Source organism: Pagrus major, chromosome 2 (genome assembly GCF_040436345.1).
Source record: "Pagrus major chromosome 2, Pma_NU_1.0".
NCBI classification, from domain to species: domain Eukaryota; kingdom Metazoa; phylum Chordata; class Actinopteri; order Spariformes; family Sparidae; genus Pagrus; species Pagrus major.
The window spans coordinates 6,678,382-6,696,216 of record NC_133216.1 but is presented as its reverse complement, the minus strand read 5'-3'; the positions used below and the strand labels follow the sequence as shown (position 1 = coordinate 6,696,216).

Sequence of the window (17,835 nt, the reverse complement as noted above, 5' to 3'; positions counted from 1 at the left end):
AGACCCAGCAGCCCGAGCTTCACTTGTCGGCCGTCATCATGAGTTGGGTTGTTCAGCGCTGCGCTCCGCTCTCAGCCAGCCTCTGCAAAGCCTCTTTTGATCCTACATGTTGAAGTCAGTAATGAGGACGTGGGATTTATTCTCAGTGCGGCACCTCTTTCGAATCAGGCAGTCATGTGCCAGTTTGTCTCCCTACACAGTGAAGTGGACAGTCTCACCATTAACTGTGTGAATTTAGAATAACCATTTCAACCTAAAGTTTTAAGCTTAATATCATAATGCCACAGGGGATTAAAATCCTCCCTGCCCCTGTACTTTGTGATGATTAACACTTAACCAGTTCAAAAGAGCCACTTATTTTTTATTGTTTTTGCTTAAATTGCCACCTACCTAAAGAAGAGCATGACTCATAGTTATTGCGCACTCTCAACTAAAGGGGGAAAGTTACATGCAGTTGTCTCGAATTCACTCTAAATTCATCAGCTGAGTCACTGTGCATGCAGAAAGCAAGTTATCTTGTATTAAAGTAAGTGGTTTCTGTAACAGCCCAACTTTGAAAAATCCTCCAAACCTCTGATCCAGACAGAAAGATCACAGCACATGAAAACTTTGTTGGAAATTTGATGTGTATTTCATCTTCTAGTTGCTTTTTTTAATAATCAAGAATTCAAAGCTTACTTTAGCAAATGAGGTTTGTCTGAATTCTTATCCTGAGGTGTTGTAGATTACAATGCATGAAAAACATCAAAAACTTTCCTTATCTGTAAAGCACAACTTCTGAGAAAATTTGCATTTAACCACACTTCCACCGTACTCTCTATTTTTAGTTTATGGATGATCTACTCTGGTATTGTGCTGCATGAAGGGGTCAGTCAAAGAACTGTGATACAATTACTGTCAGTCATACTGGTGTGCAGAATCAGTGCAAAATCAGATTTGGTCAAACAGCTTATATGTTGTCGTGAGAAGAGTTTGTAGTGAAGTAGGAAGCATTTCATCAACCCACCAATGACGGCTGACCTCATATATTTTATTTGCAAGCGTCATATTCAGCTAATTTTGGACACTGGTTCAAACCAAATAGTATGATGACTAATATGAGCTGTTGTTGGCAGAGCAGTCTCATTTTCATTTCTACTTGTCAGTATTGTGATGCATACAATAAATCTACAGTAACTCATAACTGTCATTAAATCTGCACTCTGTCTTCCTCCTTTCAGCCCCTAAAGTGGAGCGTCTGGATGACAACTCCTGCGAAGTCACATGGGAGGCCCTGTCGCCCATGAAGGGGGACCCAATCCTCTACACCTTGCAGTGCATGATGGGAAACTCTGAGTTTAAACAGGTACTGACATTGAAGGTTTGGTCCTTCCTCTTTGTATCTGGTGTCCTCACCTGTGGCTGACCTACCATTCATCACAGCGGCCTTCTTATGCAGATGAGCATCCAGATGGATCCGGGGCCTTAATGTTTTCACAGCATTCTGTATTAGTCACCGCTGGCTTTAAATTGCCCATTATGCAAAGGTCATTGATCCATGTGGTATCCCAGGTGTCTGGCCCCTGCCAACACATTCATTCCTCCCAGTGGCCTCCAGCCATGTTAACGTGGAGTAATGGCCACTGCAGTTTTATGCTAATCTCGTCACATCGTACATGGCAATTGAATCAGGGAGGTGAAATATGTGGCTGCCATCCCTCATCAGTTGGTTTCCATCCTCACTGTCTGTCTCAGTGGCCTAGACTGAAAAGCTCATGTTTAAGAAAGGGGAATTATTCATTTGCTGAGGATGGGAATTTACTGAGGCAGTTTGCTTCAGTCTTTGCGATAAACTGGTTGTGTAGTTTGGCTGGTGTATAATGGATAATTCAATAATTTCTACATTTTTGCTAGTTTGAAACCCAGTATAAAAAACTGTTTACACCCTCGTCCAATAGTTGTCTTGCCAAATTTATAAACAAGAATAACTGGGAATGTATTTTGGCAGCCTTGTTTACAAAGCTTTCTAAAAACTTGTGGTTGTGTCGACTGAGCAAACAGCAGATGGGCAGATGGCTTCCCCCCGCATCGAAGGCGACAAATAACATAACTAATAAATTGAAAAAAGAGGGAAAAAAAGAAGTGACACTAAGCAGTTTTTTCTCTTCATGTCTGACAATGAAAGGTAGTTTCAGTTGGTCAGAAGCTGTAAGATGAGAAGGATTTAGCTTTAACGTCAATACATAAGCTCAATACAACAATATTGGTTGCCAAGTTCAGACAAGTTCAGAAGATTCCTCAGAGGGTCATTTCACCATTTTATACCATTTCCCAGTTGTACTGGGAAATCAAAGCGAGAAAATTCACTACTACTACTACTATCTTCACTACTAGCGAATTCAGCTACCTAGACTAGCTATTTTTATTGTCCAGCCAGACTGCCAGTTTACAGCTGCCCCATCATGAGCATCTCCACCATGAGCAGATGCACGCTTCATTCTGTGCAGTGATACAGTTTAATTAGGTGTAATTGGGTAGAAATTAAATGGTTCCTACTTGAAACTGCTCACAACAAGGCATGTGCATTATCTTGGGTCACCAGGTCATGGGTTCTGGAAAGAGATATTGATGTTGAGTTTTTCAAACATATTTTTATATATACATATTTATTGTATTGAAAATATATAAGCCGAGTTTCATCTAGAAACATTTGAGAGAAAGTAGATGTCTTCACAGTTGATGTCGCCAAAACTTTCCCTTTTAAAGCAGCTGAATTACAGTTTTCCAGATTATCATAAACATGCAGGGATGTATTAGGGATACGCAAATAATGCATTTCTGCAATTAGGAAGAAAATCCATCTCACCTCAATGCAAAAACAAACAAAATATCTTCTTTTTTTCCTCTTGTCTTATTTTCAGTTTTTTAATCACACTTCTTCCCTCCTGTTCACAGGCCTATAAAGGCTCTGCCACATCCTTCCACGTCCAGAACCTGCAGCCCAGCAGCGACTACCGTTTCCGGGTGTGTGCTATCAGGCAGTGCCAGGACGCCCCCGAGCTGAGCGGCCCCTACAGTCCTACAGTGACCCTCTCCCCTCAGCGAAATGAAGTGGCGGTGAGTGGCGGCGCGACCGGCTCGGGGTCCAGGGCCGGCACCGAGTCCAACCGAGCCAGAAGAAGCCTGACAGACGAGCAGTGCGCTTTCCTCCTCCTCATGGTTTTCGCTGTCATCGCCATTCTCATCGCTTTCGTCATCCAGTACTTTGTCATTAAATGAGCAGTTTGCGCCACCCAGCTGCAGGGTTATAGCTTTATTCTTTCCCCCCTCTCTCTGTTGTTTTGTATTCTTCGTTTTGTACTTTATTGTTTTCTGTTGTCAACAGAGTAATCGCATTAGGCACGATGAGGTGCAGTCGGAGGAAGGGCTGGTAATTGAAAGCTGAATAGAAGTTAAAAATTGAGAACCTTCTTTGGCACCTGTGATACCTTCCTGACTCTCCTGCCTTTGTCACCCTGTCCCAACTTTGTGGTATCTGTTGTTCAGTTCAGATTTCTGTTCCATCATGATCAGCTTCCTGTGCAAAAGGAACTCAGAGTGAGCAGGGATGTGGTTTATTTTGGGTAGAGGGTCGGGGGGAAGGGGCGCTTCGACTCATGTACTTGTTGATTACAGTATATAAATATATATATATATGTGTATAGAAATAGTCATTATTTATATTTCCATTGATGTGTCCAGTATGAAACTGTTTTTGATAGATGTGTTCCAAAAAATAGTATGTAGGTGTGTCATTAGCCTATGTGCTATTTGATCCTGGGACCTGGTTGGGCCAGTGTTTGCACAGTGGGGTGTGTGTCCAGATGTGTATACTGTATGTAGTTAGTGCCACAGAGGTACACGGCTGGGAGGGCTTCAGGGCCAGATGAAGGGACTTAACCCCCCTGCTGGAGTTTAAGGGGTCTTGTGAGAGAGGAAACGGAAAATGAAAAATCTTGTTCACATTATAGAGCGTTCATTTAGCACTTTCCAACCTTTTTGATGTTCAGAATGTTTAAGGATGCAAAAATGACTGGAGAAATGTTAGTATATTTTTGTACAGTGAAGACACAAGGACCTGTACGTTTGAGGGGAAAAAAATGCTCAGTATAAAGTTAGAAAACAAACAAAAACCAAACTAACAGTGAATTCTAATTATTTTTACTATCATATAGTTATACTGCTGCTTTACTCCGAAATATTGTTGTTCAGCACAAAAAATGTATGCTTACCTGTATGTTATATTTTGTTTTGTTTTTGTTTATTTCCCCAGTAATTGATTTTGCACCTTAGTGAAAGAAAACCTTGACTAACTGCGTCTTGGTCTTGTGATGCATTTTATAGAACACACTTTGAGATTGTGCAAGCCCTACTTGTGTTTTGGGTGTTTTAAAAGTTGTAGTACCACATGATGTGTCACTGAAACAGCTGATCTATCTCAGCAAAAAAAAATGAAAAAAAAAAAATAGAGAAAAAAAGTATGTACCAGTTGTTTCAGAGGCCTTAATTGGAGAGGAAAAAAATCTCGGGAGAATTTTCTTAATTTCTCAAGTTTTGATGTTTTTCTTTTAGTGTTAGAAAACACTAAAATGTGTTTTATTTACTTTTATTTTTTGCAACATTTATTTGATGTTAGTAATCATACGTAATCGGGAGAGAAATGGAAAGTAGTTCTATGTATTACTTATGATTTCTTTTGATTTCTTTTGTCAAGTTATACATGTGTGAAGTATATTTTTTTATAATATTGAAGTAATATAAGTTAATACTCTCCAGAGAAAATAATAAATCCTGAGTACTCATGAATCATGGAACGCAAATGGCAGATACAAAATGTGTTATATCATGTACTTCCTGTGAATCTAAATTTGCCTTTTCTCTGTGTGTTTAGTATTTGTAACAGATTGCTAACGCTGATTTTTCAGTGGTAATCTGGCTGTAAGGTCTAGTGTTGTTTGGTTTTGGGCAGATAATTGCTGTTGCAACCATAAAAATGAAATACAGGTACCTTGCAAAACGTCTTGGATAATTACATGATTTGGTCTTTCAGACATTCTGCAAATGTCTTCTCTTTGTCATTTAAAGAATTCAAATTCCTATTTTTGATAGCAATTGCAACGTGTGCCATTTTAACACCTCTTCACCCTGGGCTCACCACCTTTGGTTGGGGAGATTAACAAAATGCTACAAAAATGAGTAAAATATGCACAAAAATAGAGACCATTTTTATGTAATTTTAATGTTTGCAGTTACCTCATACACCGTACATTCCAAAATGAAAATTTGTTATACTATACATACTACCAGACATATCACTTTAAAATGTTCGTTATGGGAAAATGTATAATCATAGATATGTATCTAAAGTGTATCTGTATAGCCATGATATCTACAAAGGATCCATGCACAATAAAAGATTTATAATTCTTAATCATGTTTGTAGTTGGGTCCTATATTTGTCTTTCAATTACGGTGGAAACTGTATACCAAGAAATGACAAACTGAGTTCCAATCAGCAGTTCAACCACCTTTCTACATCTATATTAATCACAGAAATTTTGAGTTACTTTGATTATCCATTCATTTTTTAAAGTATTGTCTGATACTGGTCTGAAAAAAACAAGATTTGAAGATTTCTCAGGCTCTGCAAATGGCCATTTTTCACAATTGTCTGATGGTTTACAGATTTTCAATTAAGCATTAAATAAAAAGGTTTGCTGGCTGGCTGGCTGAGTACTAGCATAACTTCCATGTTGGAAAATAAATTAGAAAGTAGCTGTCTTTAGACTGAAGGTAAACAGAAGGACTGAACCTGTCAGCTGCTTTAATTTTATAAAGAAAATCAAAATGGCTGGAAAGCCACTTTATATTTTCACTGAAGATGATAAGACATAGGTGCACACAACATCCCCTTAAATCAAGATTAAAATATGGACGGTTCAAGAGCTGAAGGACCTAAATTGAGTCTGTGATGGTGAGTCAGTTTTGACAGCTTTTTGTCCATTTAAGGAAAGAGAAAAAGGGCTATTCTGTTCTGCTTATTCTTGTCAGCTAACAGAAACCTGTGCAAAACTGGAAAGAAGATTGACTCTATCCTTTTTATTTCCTCAGGTCTACTCCCCTTTCCCCTCTTTTCTCCTCTTTCTTTCATTGTGTCTCTCAAGATGAGAAAACATGTTCCCAAAGCATTTAGAAGACAATAATCAACTAGCAATCAAGCAAGAATTAAAATCCGGATGTCATAGGGATACTTCTTCTGTCTGGTCTTTATTTCTTTGTGACTTCAGAGTTCAACACTGCTGCTAAATGTCACAGCACTGTGTGTGTGTGTGTGTGTGAGACACTGTTTAGTGAAAGCTTCTGGAGTAAGATATAAGAGTTCCTGTTCACTGCACAAACACAGCGAAGGTGTGTAAGAAAGACAGACATGATTAATGAGGGTGAAAGTGGCCTTACTCGTCTCAGTCACCATTCTGTGTACAACATTAGCTCTTGTTGAGAGACAGACTGCAAAAAATGGGTAAACAAGCATCCCCTGTCGTGTTGCTTTGACAGGAGTAAACAATGACAGAGGAGGGGCGTCCCTGCTGCTCCTCTGAGGTCTGACTGGTGCATCTGGCTGTGGGTCAGCTCCGTGTAAACACACACATTCACACTGATGTCAGTGTGTCTCTTGTTATGGGTCATTTAAATCTAATGGACGTGGTGGCTCTGAACCAACAGAGCACACTGCTGGTCACCCAGCAGGTCATCCAGGCTTTGGTGACTAATGTTGGACACAGAATAGGAAAACCCGTAGATCAGGAAGTGAGAATACACCTCTGTGCATGCTCATGATGTAGACACTAGTTGGGAAATGCCATTCAGTTAACACACAGAGGCAACAGTCATCTAAATATCATATTGATCTGCAGAGTTTGCAACACTCTTTCTATCAGAGATACACAGATTATTAAATTCAATTCTAATACCGATGTTTGAAATCACATTTTGGCCAGTAGCTGATGCCAATGTTTTTGTTATTGTTTACCTTTTTTTAGTTGTCATTTAGTCTCACTTTTGTGGCAGGAAAACAGACATCTTTCCTTATAAAAAATAACTGTTTTTCATTACACTATCTTTGAACAAGTATAATTTCCTCATACAAATTTATGAAACAACCTTTCATAGAACCTTCTCTCACATGAAAGACTTTTTTTTTTATGTAACTACTTCAAAAGCATTTTTTAGCCTGCTTTACACGTACAGACTCAATGATAAGAATTTTTCACTACTTAAAAGCCTTACTGGCACTGATGTCACAAGGCAGTAGCTCATGAATGAGCCAGCAAAAAATTGATGCGAGACAACAGATAATAGTCACGATTCAAAATTCCAAAAAAATAACAAAAACAGACTATTGAATACAGTCTGTGGCTGGGGTGGGTGTTGCCTTTCAGTATTCTTTGGGCTCTACGCAGGCACCTCACCTCACCAATATCACTGATGCATAATAGATGGGTACCAATGATGCTGATGATAAAACGATGATGAATGATGAAACATCAGCTACTGCCGTCATATTTTACAATAAGCCAACAGCATTCAACAAAGCAAATATCTACGGATTGTAGATAGTTTGCCCACATATTGATGCATACCGACTTTCTATCACTTAAAATCAGACTGAAAACATCAACATGTGGATGAGTGGAATGTGAAGTCACTGTGCACTGACTTGTTGGAGGTCACACTGCATTAAAAAGTTGCATTCTTTTACTGAAAACCAGACTTTAAAACTTGAACTCCTCAAGTGAAGGAACTCACACAAAGAGTTAAGGTTAGGTTTGAGAATCTAAGTTGCATCATTAATGATTATCTGTCAAAATGCAGAGAATTACAAGTAATATAACAAGTAATATGACTTTTACTTAACACATACAGTGATAACGAATGCTAGGTAGTCATAATGTACTATAAATCCCATCAACCTCAACCTCTTGTTTGCAACTAGTGTAGAACATCAATAAGAAGCTTTAACATATAATTAATTTTATGTCACATCTATAATGTATTACGACTATTGATATAGTGCATCACAAAGCTTTATGTTTGTTTATGAGTTCAGCCATAAAGAATTATGAATGCATTTGTAATAAATGCCCCTTTAATGCTCTATAGATGAGGTCCTCATAGAAAGTGATACAGATTTCAGGCTGTGGTTACTCCCCTAACTACTGAGCAAAGTTCATGTCTTAAAATGGCATTCCTCTTTAACCAGTGCTGTTGAAGTTAGGTTTATTATAACAAGCCTGATTGGTAACTTGAGGATGAAGAGGAAGAGATGAGCTGGTGGGTGCGTGGAGTGATGAAGCCAAGCAGAGACAGATGGGGCTGGTGGACAATTAGGCAAACACAACACTCATTTTTCAGAGCCTACTTCCAGACAGCTTGGCAAACACGCTGGGATTTCAGTGATTGATGCATTTATTAATAAAATTATAGCCCTCTTTATATGTATATCTCTAATGTGTTTGTTCTCAGTCCAGATTAATTTGATCCTCAATCTGTATTTATTCTCTCTGGGGAGCAGCAGCAGTGGTGGTGGGGGGGTTCCCTCAAATCTTATTCCCTCCTTCTTATGCCTTTTACCGTCATCAGTCCCATCATCATTCGATTATGAAGATTACTTCGACACACACACAGCAGACAACCTCCCTGTTGCTCCCTGACTCCTCAGGGTACTGTGGAGGAGGTGCTCCTTTCTTTCTACGTCTCTCAGCAGAGCTCAACTGGTTAGTGAGCATCAGGGACCGGCTCTGCCACTTCATGAGAATTTCCTTCTGCTGCTGCTCTCCATCGACCCACGTTAACACAACCGAGGCAAAGAAAAAGTTAAAAGGTCCAGAGGTTCAACTCCACTTTAAAGGTAAAGTCACCAGCAAATATTTCTTTTACAGCAGGTTGTTGTTTCTGCTCTTAGAGTTGAAGTTAAAGGATCATATCAGTGACTTTATATTGAGGCTACTATTCATGTGTTTCACTTTGCTGAACATATTTTTGCAGGCATCCAGTGGTTTCCATTAATTTCTGTATGGAATGAAAATAAATTAGCTGGCCAGTTGTGTAATAATAAAACGTGCCTTTATCTTTGTCACAATTTACACTATTGCTAAAGGGAAATGCAGTGCAATAATGTCAAATCACCTACAACATTACCTTGTAACAATGATGAAACTGACCAAAAATAATACAGACTTTTCAGGCAAGTTTGAAGACACAGCTTACAGACGTTCATTATGTCATAAAATAATAGAAACCAACAGCTGCCTTGAATTAAAACAGTATAGAGTATACATATATGAATATATAGGAGAAATGTCAAGTCTACAAAATGTGTAGTTAAAGGGATAGTTCACCCTCTTACTTGTCATGCTGTTATCCAACTAGATTGTTTTGGTTAGTTGCAGAGTTTTGGAAATCTCTGTCTTATCTGGAATATTATGGAACTAGATGGCACTGGACCAAAAAAATGTGAAATTAGAAATAATGACCCAGTTACTCACAATAATCCACAAACCTTGTTGTGAGCAGTTTCATGTAGGAACTCTTTTCTTTCCGTCGGACACCGTTAAAGTTTTCATCCTGCGTTGTCATGAGCATGAGCCTCTAGTCCAGACTTATTCAGCTACTTTTTTAGAAGGGCCAGATTTGAAAAAAGTGAAGTGCCAAAGGGCCGGACTTTATTACTGAGCTGCAAACCACTAAGCTATCACAGAGCTTAAATGTGGTAAAACATTTCTAGAAACAGACATTGCTGTTGATATATTTTTTGCCAATTTGAGCATTACAAGCCGAGTGCCATCTAGTTCCATTATATTTGAGAGAAGGCAGACGTCTCAAAACTCTAAAACTCACACAGAAACAACCCAGATGGATAGATGTAAAAGGGAAAATGTGTATGTATGATTCAGGGGGCAATTCTTCCTTTAGAGAGAAATAAAAAGTGTTGGTCCTTTAACAGTCTCATTTTTCTCTCCTCAGCAACTTGCATATTCACACTTTACTGCACCGGCACTTAGTGGAGGTTGGCATGCCCTGGACCAGACCTCAGGTGGACCTTCATGCTGGTGGAGCGGAGGGCATGGACCAGTACAACATAGAGGACCACCACTACGAGGGCTCCCTGTTCCCCACCTTCACCCTCATCCCTGTCACTGTCATCTGCATCCTCATCTTCATCATTGGGGTGACGGGCAACACCATGACCATCCTCATCATCCAGCACTTCAAGGACATGAAGACGACCACCAACCTCTATCTGTCCAGCATGGCCGTGTCTGACCTCATCATCTTCCTCTGCCTGCCCTTTGACCTCTACCGCCTGTGGAAGTATGTGCCCTGGCTGTTCGGGGAGGCGGTGTGCCGCTTCTATCACTACATTTTTGAGGGCTGCACCTCGGCCACCATCCTTCACATCACGGCACTGAGCATCGAGCGCTACCTGGCCATCAGCTTCCCTCTCAGGAGCAAGGTGATGGTGACCAGACGAAGGGTCCAGTACATCATCCTCGCCCTGTGGGGTTTCGCCCTGGTTTCCGCAGCTCCTACACTCTTTCTGGTTGGCGTGGAGTATGATAATGACACACACCCAGACTACAACACTGGGCAGTGCAAACACACCAACTATGCCATCAGCTCCGGGCAGCTGCACATCATGCTCTGGGTGTCCACCACCTACTTTTTCTTCCCGATGCTCTGCCTCATTTTCCTTTACGGCTCCATCGGATGCAAGTTGTGGAAAAGCAAAAATGATCTGCAAGGTCCCTGTGCTTTAGCCCGGGAAAGGTCACACAGGCAAACAGTCAAGATCCTGGGTGAGTGGGTTATTCTTTTTCTTTTTTTTTTTCTCGACTCGGCAGATGAATGTTGTGTTGTTAAGGTTAATGTCAGGGCATTAGGATTAGGATATTAGGATATTGAACCCCCAATTGATTTGAAAGATGTTACTTACACACTTTTTAAGCTAAGCTAAAATGTTAGCATGTAGCGTCTTTTTTAAATCAATTTGGGATCTCTGGGCTTCTGGAGACTTAGGTTATGCAGGGCAAGCTTTCTGGAGCAAATCTTTGTCTTTTTTTTTCTGTTAAGAAAACTCCCGCTGTTAAGGGGAGTGCTGCAACACATTTGAGGTACTTGTGCTTTACTTGAGTATTTTATTACAAAGATATCTATCAGGAAGCATTTTTTTCCAGTAAAAACTCAGACAAATTTTTTTCCCATTTGCATCTTACAAGTAAATGATAACACACAAAAGCACAAAGACATTTCACATTATCCCGAACGACACCCTCTGATTCTGCTTTCTGAAAACTTTCTCTGCTTTTCATTGCCGCAACCTTCAAAGGCAGACATCTCAGATCCAGGAGTGACAGCTTATAAAACTCTCTTTGTAGGTAAAAAGCTTGAAAACCAGAAAACCAGGAATCCATCTGTTCACACGGGTTTTCTATACTGGCTCTGTTGAGCGTGTCTGCAAATCTAACTTTTGCTTTCACATATTTAAGAACATACATAAGAACTGATTTGTACTCAATTTAAAACTTAAAGTAGTTCCACCTTCTCTGTCTAATCCAGCTCTCTGTAAGTGCTCTTTTAGAAAGAGAAAACTGGTAACGTGTGTGTGGGTGTCGGTGTGTGTATGTGTATGTGTGTGTGTCATTGTTGATATCAGCTAGTTCATTATTCTGTTTTGTCTGAAGCTAATTGTGTCCTGCCTCTGCACATACTGATTGGCTTAATCTGGAGCTCTGGCATATTGTGCAGGAAACCCTGTTTTACAGTAAAAGACCGCAGCCAGGCCGATCTGTATTGGCCAAATATTTAATCATGATGCATCCATTAGGATATTAATGCTGTTCATTATCTGAGCACACACTGCGCAGAGCTCATGTTGTCAGACCTGCCTCCATTTGTATCCACGTTTGTTGAATCCCAAATTGGATTGTCATCAGAGGCCTCATACATCAACCTTAATGGAAATTCACATGCTCCCACATGCTCATTTCTAATCTGTCACTCATCTCAGGAGTCACTCAATGATCGCTCTTCCCATATGGCCCAGATGGGATCAATTCTAGACAAAACTGTGGCATCTTGTTAATTCACAAATGATTAGGCTTATGTGGGCCACATATACTTCTCTTCTAATTACTGAATTGATATTTATTATCCTCACAGAAATTACTGCTCCATGAGACAAATCTATGTTAATTTTATCTGCAGGGGCTTGATGATCAATATCAGTGACTCCGTGATTACCTCACCTAGCAATGAAATTTCTGGCTCAATAAAGATTCGTTCTCTTTTGGATTTGTGACATGTTTTACCCTCAGTGGTGTTTCTGTTGCGTATAGCTTTAAGTGAACATGAGCGTGGGATTGTGGAGAAGTTTTATGGATATTTATTGCTGCAGGTCATTAATAAATGTCAAGGCTGGCTGTAGACCATAGATCATAAGTTACTTAAAGATTTTGAAAACCAATTTTCTTAATCAGGTATTTTTTATAAATGAGTCCAACTATTGTCTGTCAATCAGAATCAGAATCAGAAATACGTTATTGATCCCCAAAAATGCCAGGTGTTTCAGCGCACCAATTTGAATTTACAAATGTAAGAAACAGAAATGGTCCTTGTGAGAAAGATGCTGCTGTCAGTCGAATCTGATCAAACCACCCCCACACAGTCCTAATAAGGGACATTAGCATGTGTTTATTAGTGTTTATTAAACTCTTATTAATTTCAGAACCAAGGATTTTTTTTCTTTCTAACGTTAACTTGTTGCTTAATCAGTCACAGATACTCAAAAGGTCTGTTCACCTAAAGTACAAAGAAACCTGGATAAGTAACACTTAAACTCTCTACCTAAGTAAATACAACTGCAGGTACATTTTGAGAAGTACTCTTATTTAGTGAGAATATTGATACCACTCTCTCATTTGTATGGTAATAAAAGCTACCCGCAGCAGCCATGCTAGCTTAGCATAGCATAAAGACTGGAGACATTAACAATTTACATCTCTTTTGTTTAATCTCTAGAAAACACAGGGACTATAAATGCCAATGTGCCAAATGGTTTGACAGAAAGTTATGCTCCCAGCTATTTCTTGTGTAGTGACCTCCTGGCACCCTCATGGTGATGACAGGAAGTGACTAAATGTCATTTTTTTACTGTGCTGACGGTATAAAATATATAGATTCTGGGTCTGAAAAAGTTATGCCAATGTGGATTTTGTGAATCCAGCTGCCTCGCAAGGTAACTAGCTCCACCCTCTCGTCAAAATATGGTCAGTTCTAGATCCACAAAAACCAGATGGCGACAGCCCTAATGCCAAACTCCACTCCACCTCACAAATGGATGGGTGATGTCACGACAGGTTTGCACTTGGTATAAACATGAGAGTAGTATCAATCCCCTCAGCAAGAAAGGGAATAATTGAATTTTCCAAACAGTCAAGCCATTCCCTAAATTCCCTCCTGCATGAAACTAATTTCGCCTTCTTACTTTATTTCCCCCTCAGTGGTGGTGGTGCTGGCCTTCATCATCTGCTGGCTGCCCTACCACATCGGCAGGAACCTCTTTGCCCAGGTGGACGACTACGACCTGGCCATGCTGAGCCAGAACTTCAACATGGCGTCCATGGTGCTCTGCTACCTCAGTGCTTCCATCAACCCCGTCGTCTACAACCTCATGTCACGGAAGTACAGGGCTGCAGCCAAACGCCTCTTCCTGCTGCACCAGAGGCCCAGACAAGCCCACCGCAGCCAGAGACAGCTCTCTGTGATCGACCACATGTCCACCCTGAATGAGAGCCTGACTGGGGTCTGAGCTGTGTTTTTGTTTGACTTCATTGCTAAGAGAGAGTTTTCAGGGGTCTTTAAAGTTCAGGAACTGCAGCTAAAGAGGAAACTTGTTGAAGACACGTAGAGGAGGAATGTTCGTTCTGTTTGTCTTTGAGGGGGGAAACAGGGCTGAGACCTCAGATTTATTACTACTCAGTGGCAGTTTGTTCACAGAGACTGGATAAGGATTTACAAACATGTCAGGTTCAAAATTTTCAAGAAAATTTAGTGAACTACAAGAGAAAAATCTGCATTTAAATTGTCCTGTTCCAGTGTTACACCTCATGCAAAAGTATTTACCTCCACATTGTTTGCTGCTAAATGTTTTTCTTGCTTGGCGTCAGCGCTTACTGAACACATGAACCACTTCAGCTCACAGTTAACATCAATCCGCAGCACTGATTAATAAATGACAGATGATGTTTGCCACATTTGAAATGACTGTTCATTTACAATGTTTAATTGTCCTTTCAGCTCCATTCTGCTGTAAGATTGAATTTGTTTAATGTATGGTGAACACTTCTTATCACACTATTCGTCCGTTCTTCTCATACATCAAGGAAAACAAAGCAAGTAAACCTATTAGCTGTGGGCCATTAGTTTGTTCAGATCTGAAACTGTGTGTGTGCGTGTTTGTGTGTTTGCAGGGCTGTTTACCATCTCTCCAGTGAATAGATGGAACATAAACTTGATAAAAGCAAATTACTATGAAAATGGGGGTAGTTGTTGTCTGTGTGTGCGATACAGAGGCCACCTGAGCCTTGAGGTGTTGCGATTGCGTACGTGTGGGCCATCACATGTAATCTGACACAGCTATTATATTACCTGGGCTCTGTGTTAGATTTACGCAGGCAGCCGACGTCCCTGCATCATCTTATTCAAAGTAATGGCTGCTCTAAGTGCATTTCAAAGAGGAAAAAAGATATTAGGTTGTCAGCAGCGGTGGATCTTATTGCTTTTATTGCTTCCACTTGCATAATCTCCACAGCATTGTACGATTCTTCTTTGATGTTTGCATTTCTGATTAGAAATTGTGCACTTTTGTACCTCACAAACACGGGCAAGAAAGGTGAAGTTATGTATTTTTAACCTGAACGATGTCTCATCCCAAAAATAAACTCAGTAGTTTTCCAGGTTCTATCTGTCACACATCTTTTCTTCTTCAAAAAGCAATGTCGTGATTTTGCCCATGATTCATCAGGCCTTGGTTTTGCACAAATACAAAGAGACAAAGTCAGTGCAGGATGACTCATCCTCATGACACTTTTTTTCACCGAGCCATTCATCTCTGCCAGAGGATCTGAAGGAGTGGGTAAAAGCTTATATCTCACAGACCATCCTGCCATCACCTGGGGAAAGATCAGCAAGCAGCATGACTCCTCTGTTGGTTATTTTCTTTACTGATAATGAAGAGAGCGGCTCGTCCAGAGCTGTCAACAACTCCCTCAGGCCTCCTTCACACCACCTCAAATCATTCAGCTTTAGAAATATACAGTTTGTTTGTTTTGACTCCACTTTTCAGGCCATGACTTCTACTCCATCGGCAAACCTCTAACATACTGCACACAGCTCTGGTGGTCATTTTTCTAGATATAGATAAAGTATGGTGACACATTTCCTGAGATTCTGTTGAGTTTATGACGACTAAAATCCCCAAGAAAAATAGTGTTATTTCAAAAATATCAAGTGATCAATCGGGCCATGTTCAATGTGGTGTAGTAAGACCACTACTTCCCTTCCACTCTTAGTTCCTGCTCTGTGGAGACTTGAGCCACCTTAGGGTCACTAGCTGCATGGCTAACTAAGCTAACAGCTATCAAGCCAACAGCAGCTAGTCGCTACAGCCTTAGACGCTTCATCTGCCTTGTCTGGTTTTATGTTCTTTGTAAAGCACTTTGTGACTTTGTCAGTAATAGATTGACAGTTTAATAGAGATAGCTACAGCGAACAGTAGAGGGAGCAGCAGTGAGTGATATGCTGCCTCTCATTTGTTTGGAGTGACCTTCGACAGGTGGCCATATTTTACACTTTGCACCTTTAAGCAACTGAGATGAAAATATTTTTGTTTCTAATTCATGCAAAAACATATGCACAGAGGAGTTGTTTTATGTGTTACACAGTGTTTGGATGGCTGTGTCTACCTCATTTTAATATTTGTATGTAAATATTTTATGATTGTCATAGGATTATTAAAGAAATGTGCCAACTTTCAGAGATAAACACAAATTCAATAGGTTACTAACTGCAAAGAAAACAGAGGTATGTGAAATGTACTGAATTAGCAGAAATGACATGGATTTACACATATATTGCCTTGTAATGCCATGCCATTAGGATTTGCAGTATGCTTTTCCATTTGCCCATCATCTCTTCTACTAATGAAACCTGCTGCAATTTAAGTTTATCTCTTTTGAGAAATGAATGTTTTCTGCACAGGCCACCATTATTTCAGCGTAATAGTCTTTTCCACCAGAGGGGGGAGCCACAGAATAGCGTTGTCAGGAGAGACTGTATGTATGTAGGTAGAAATTAGAGCAAAATCAAACACTTCCTGGGATTAAGGTCGATTGCCATTGCTTATAAACTGCACAAACACTGCTCCTTTAGTTAAAAGCCTCCCCCTGTGAGGAATCTTTATCAGCTTCCCCTTTCAGCCCATTTCCACAAATTATCAGCAACACATATTCACTTCCTGTTTGGCTCCCTGATCCATGCATGTGGCCACAGGAAGCTGCACTAAAATGGAGGTTATTTGGGAGCAAGGTCTGGCAGAACAGCTCTTATTAGAAAGTCTGCAGGGGTTCACTATCTTTCCTGCTGTTTTCCTGCTGGCTGCTCTCCTCGTGGCCTCTGGTGTCATCTCATTCTCTTTCCTCCTACACAGACCCAAAGCTTTTTTCACCTCAAGCTTAACTGTGAGGTCAGGTGTTCATTGTGAAAGCTGCCATAATGGAGAGCCCAGGGAGTTCTGGTGACCAGAGATTTAGAAGTGTGACCTGTTTTATCTTGTGTGAACATAAAAGCAAGCATGAAACCGGTCAATCAAGTTCACCCGTTGGCAATCATGTCCCGCTGCCACAAAGAGTCAGACATCTGCCAACTCACTTTCACTGTGACACTAAAAGTACAAACCAGGCACTCACACAGAGCCTTTAAATGGCTTTAATGGCAGTAATAATGATAATAAGCTTCATTTATAAAGCACTAATCTCCTCGTCTACTAAAGCTTTTAGTTAGTTTCCATTGTTTAATGAACCATGTTACACTCAATGCCCTGTTTCTCTCTCCAAATGAGTTGAGTTCCCTGCAATTTGGAGGCAAATTTATATCTACTTGTTATCTGTGAAGTGTTCATAAACACTGTTTGACATTCAGCCTACTGAGAGAAAAATGTAAACTACCCAGACAACTCCTTCAAACCTGTGAAACCAGATCACTTTAGGCTATTTTACAAGTAAACAAAAAAAGTGTAAGTGATATAAAATAAATAATTTGATGATAACGTGAAGGAATATGACAGTAATGTTATTTCTCTCCTCCATGACTATTAACAAAGATAATGTAAGGAATAGTGTTTGGTCCATATACCAGCAGGAGAAACAGCCGTTCCTGGAGTTGTGTGGTGTCTTGTTGGTAAGCTATAAACCAATCTGCCTTCTCTGCATTCCAACACCACAAACCACTTGAGTGACTGATGCTCCTTCCTCCTGGCTCCAAGCAGGACAGCAGAGTTACTCCCAGATCTGTCATCCTTACTGAAAAAAAATGAGAAAAATTGTTAAAAAGCAGTTATAGTAATAAAAACATGCTTTCCAGCTGTGGGTGTCCTGCGCTTGCATCATAAGAAAACCAGAAGAGACATGCAAAATGCAGTACACTCAGAAGAGAACAGACAGCATCAGAAATGTGCAACCATGAAAACAAATTCCTGCAATT

The 17,835-nt window shown here is 40.2% G+C and overlaps 2 protein-coding genes across 3 annotated transcripts in view; both read left to right on the top strand.

The window, feature by feature from the left end:
• Positions 1-5,449, top strand: part of fndc3a (fibronectin type III domain containing 3A) — a 49,984-nt gene extending 44,535 nt beyond the window's left edge. For both annotated transcript variants that reach the window (XM_073481326.1, XM_073481334.1), the window contains 2 exons: positions 1,221-1,345; positions 2,935-5,449. In XM_073481326.1, coding sequence (XP_073337427.1) covers positions 1,221-1,345; positions 2,935-3,258 — 449 coding nt within the window. In that variant the 3' untranslated portion in view covers positions 3,259-5,449. The remainder of the gene's footprint in view (positions 1-1,220; positions 1,346-2,934) is intronic.
• A 4,641-nt stretch (positions 5,450-10,090) lies between these two features.
• Positions 10,091-13,885, top strand: mlnr (motilin receptor). Its single transcript, XM_073490889.1, has 2 exons — positions 10,091-10,874; positions 13,578-13,885. Exons 1-2 carry the CDS (start codon positions 10,091-10,093, stop codon positions 13,883-13,885), a joined length of 1,092 nt encoding a protein of 363 aa, XP_073346990.1.
• The last annotated feature ends 3,950 nt before the right edge of the window (positions 13,886-17,835 follow it).

Excerpts from the sequence above, each read along its gene's own strand:
- mlnr (XM_073490889.1), top strand. The coding sequence starts at position 10,091 with ATGCCCTGGACCAGACCTCAGGTGGACCTTCATGCTGGTGGAGCGGAG. Across the intron at positions 10,875-13,577 it reads GCAAACAGTCAAGATCCTGG|TGGTGGTGGTGCTGGCCTTC; the intron begins GTGAGTGGGTTA and ends TTTCCCCCTCAG.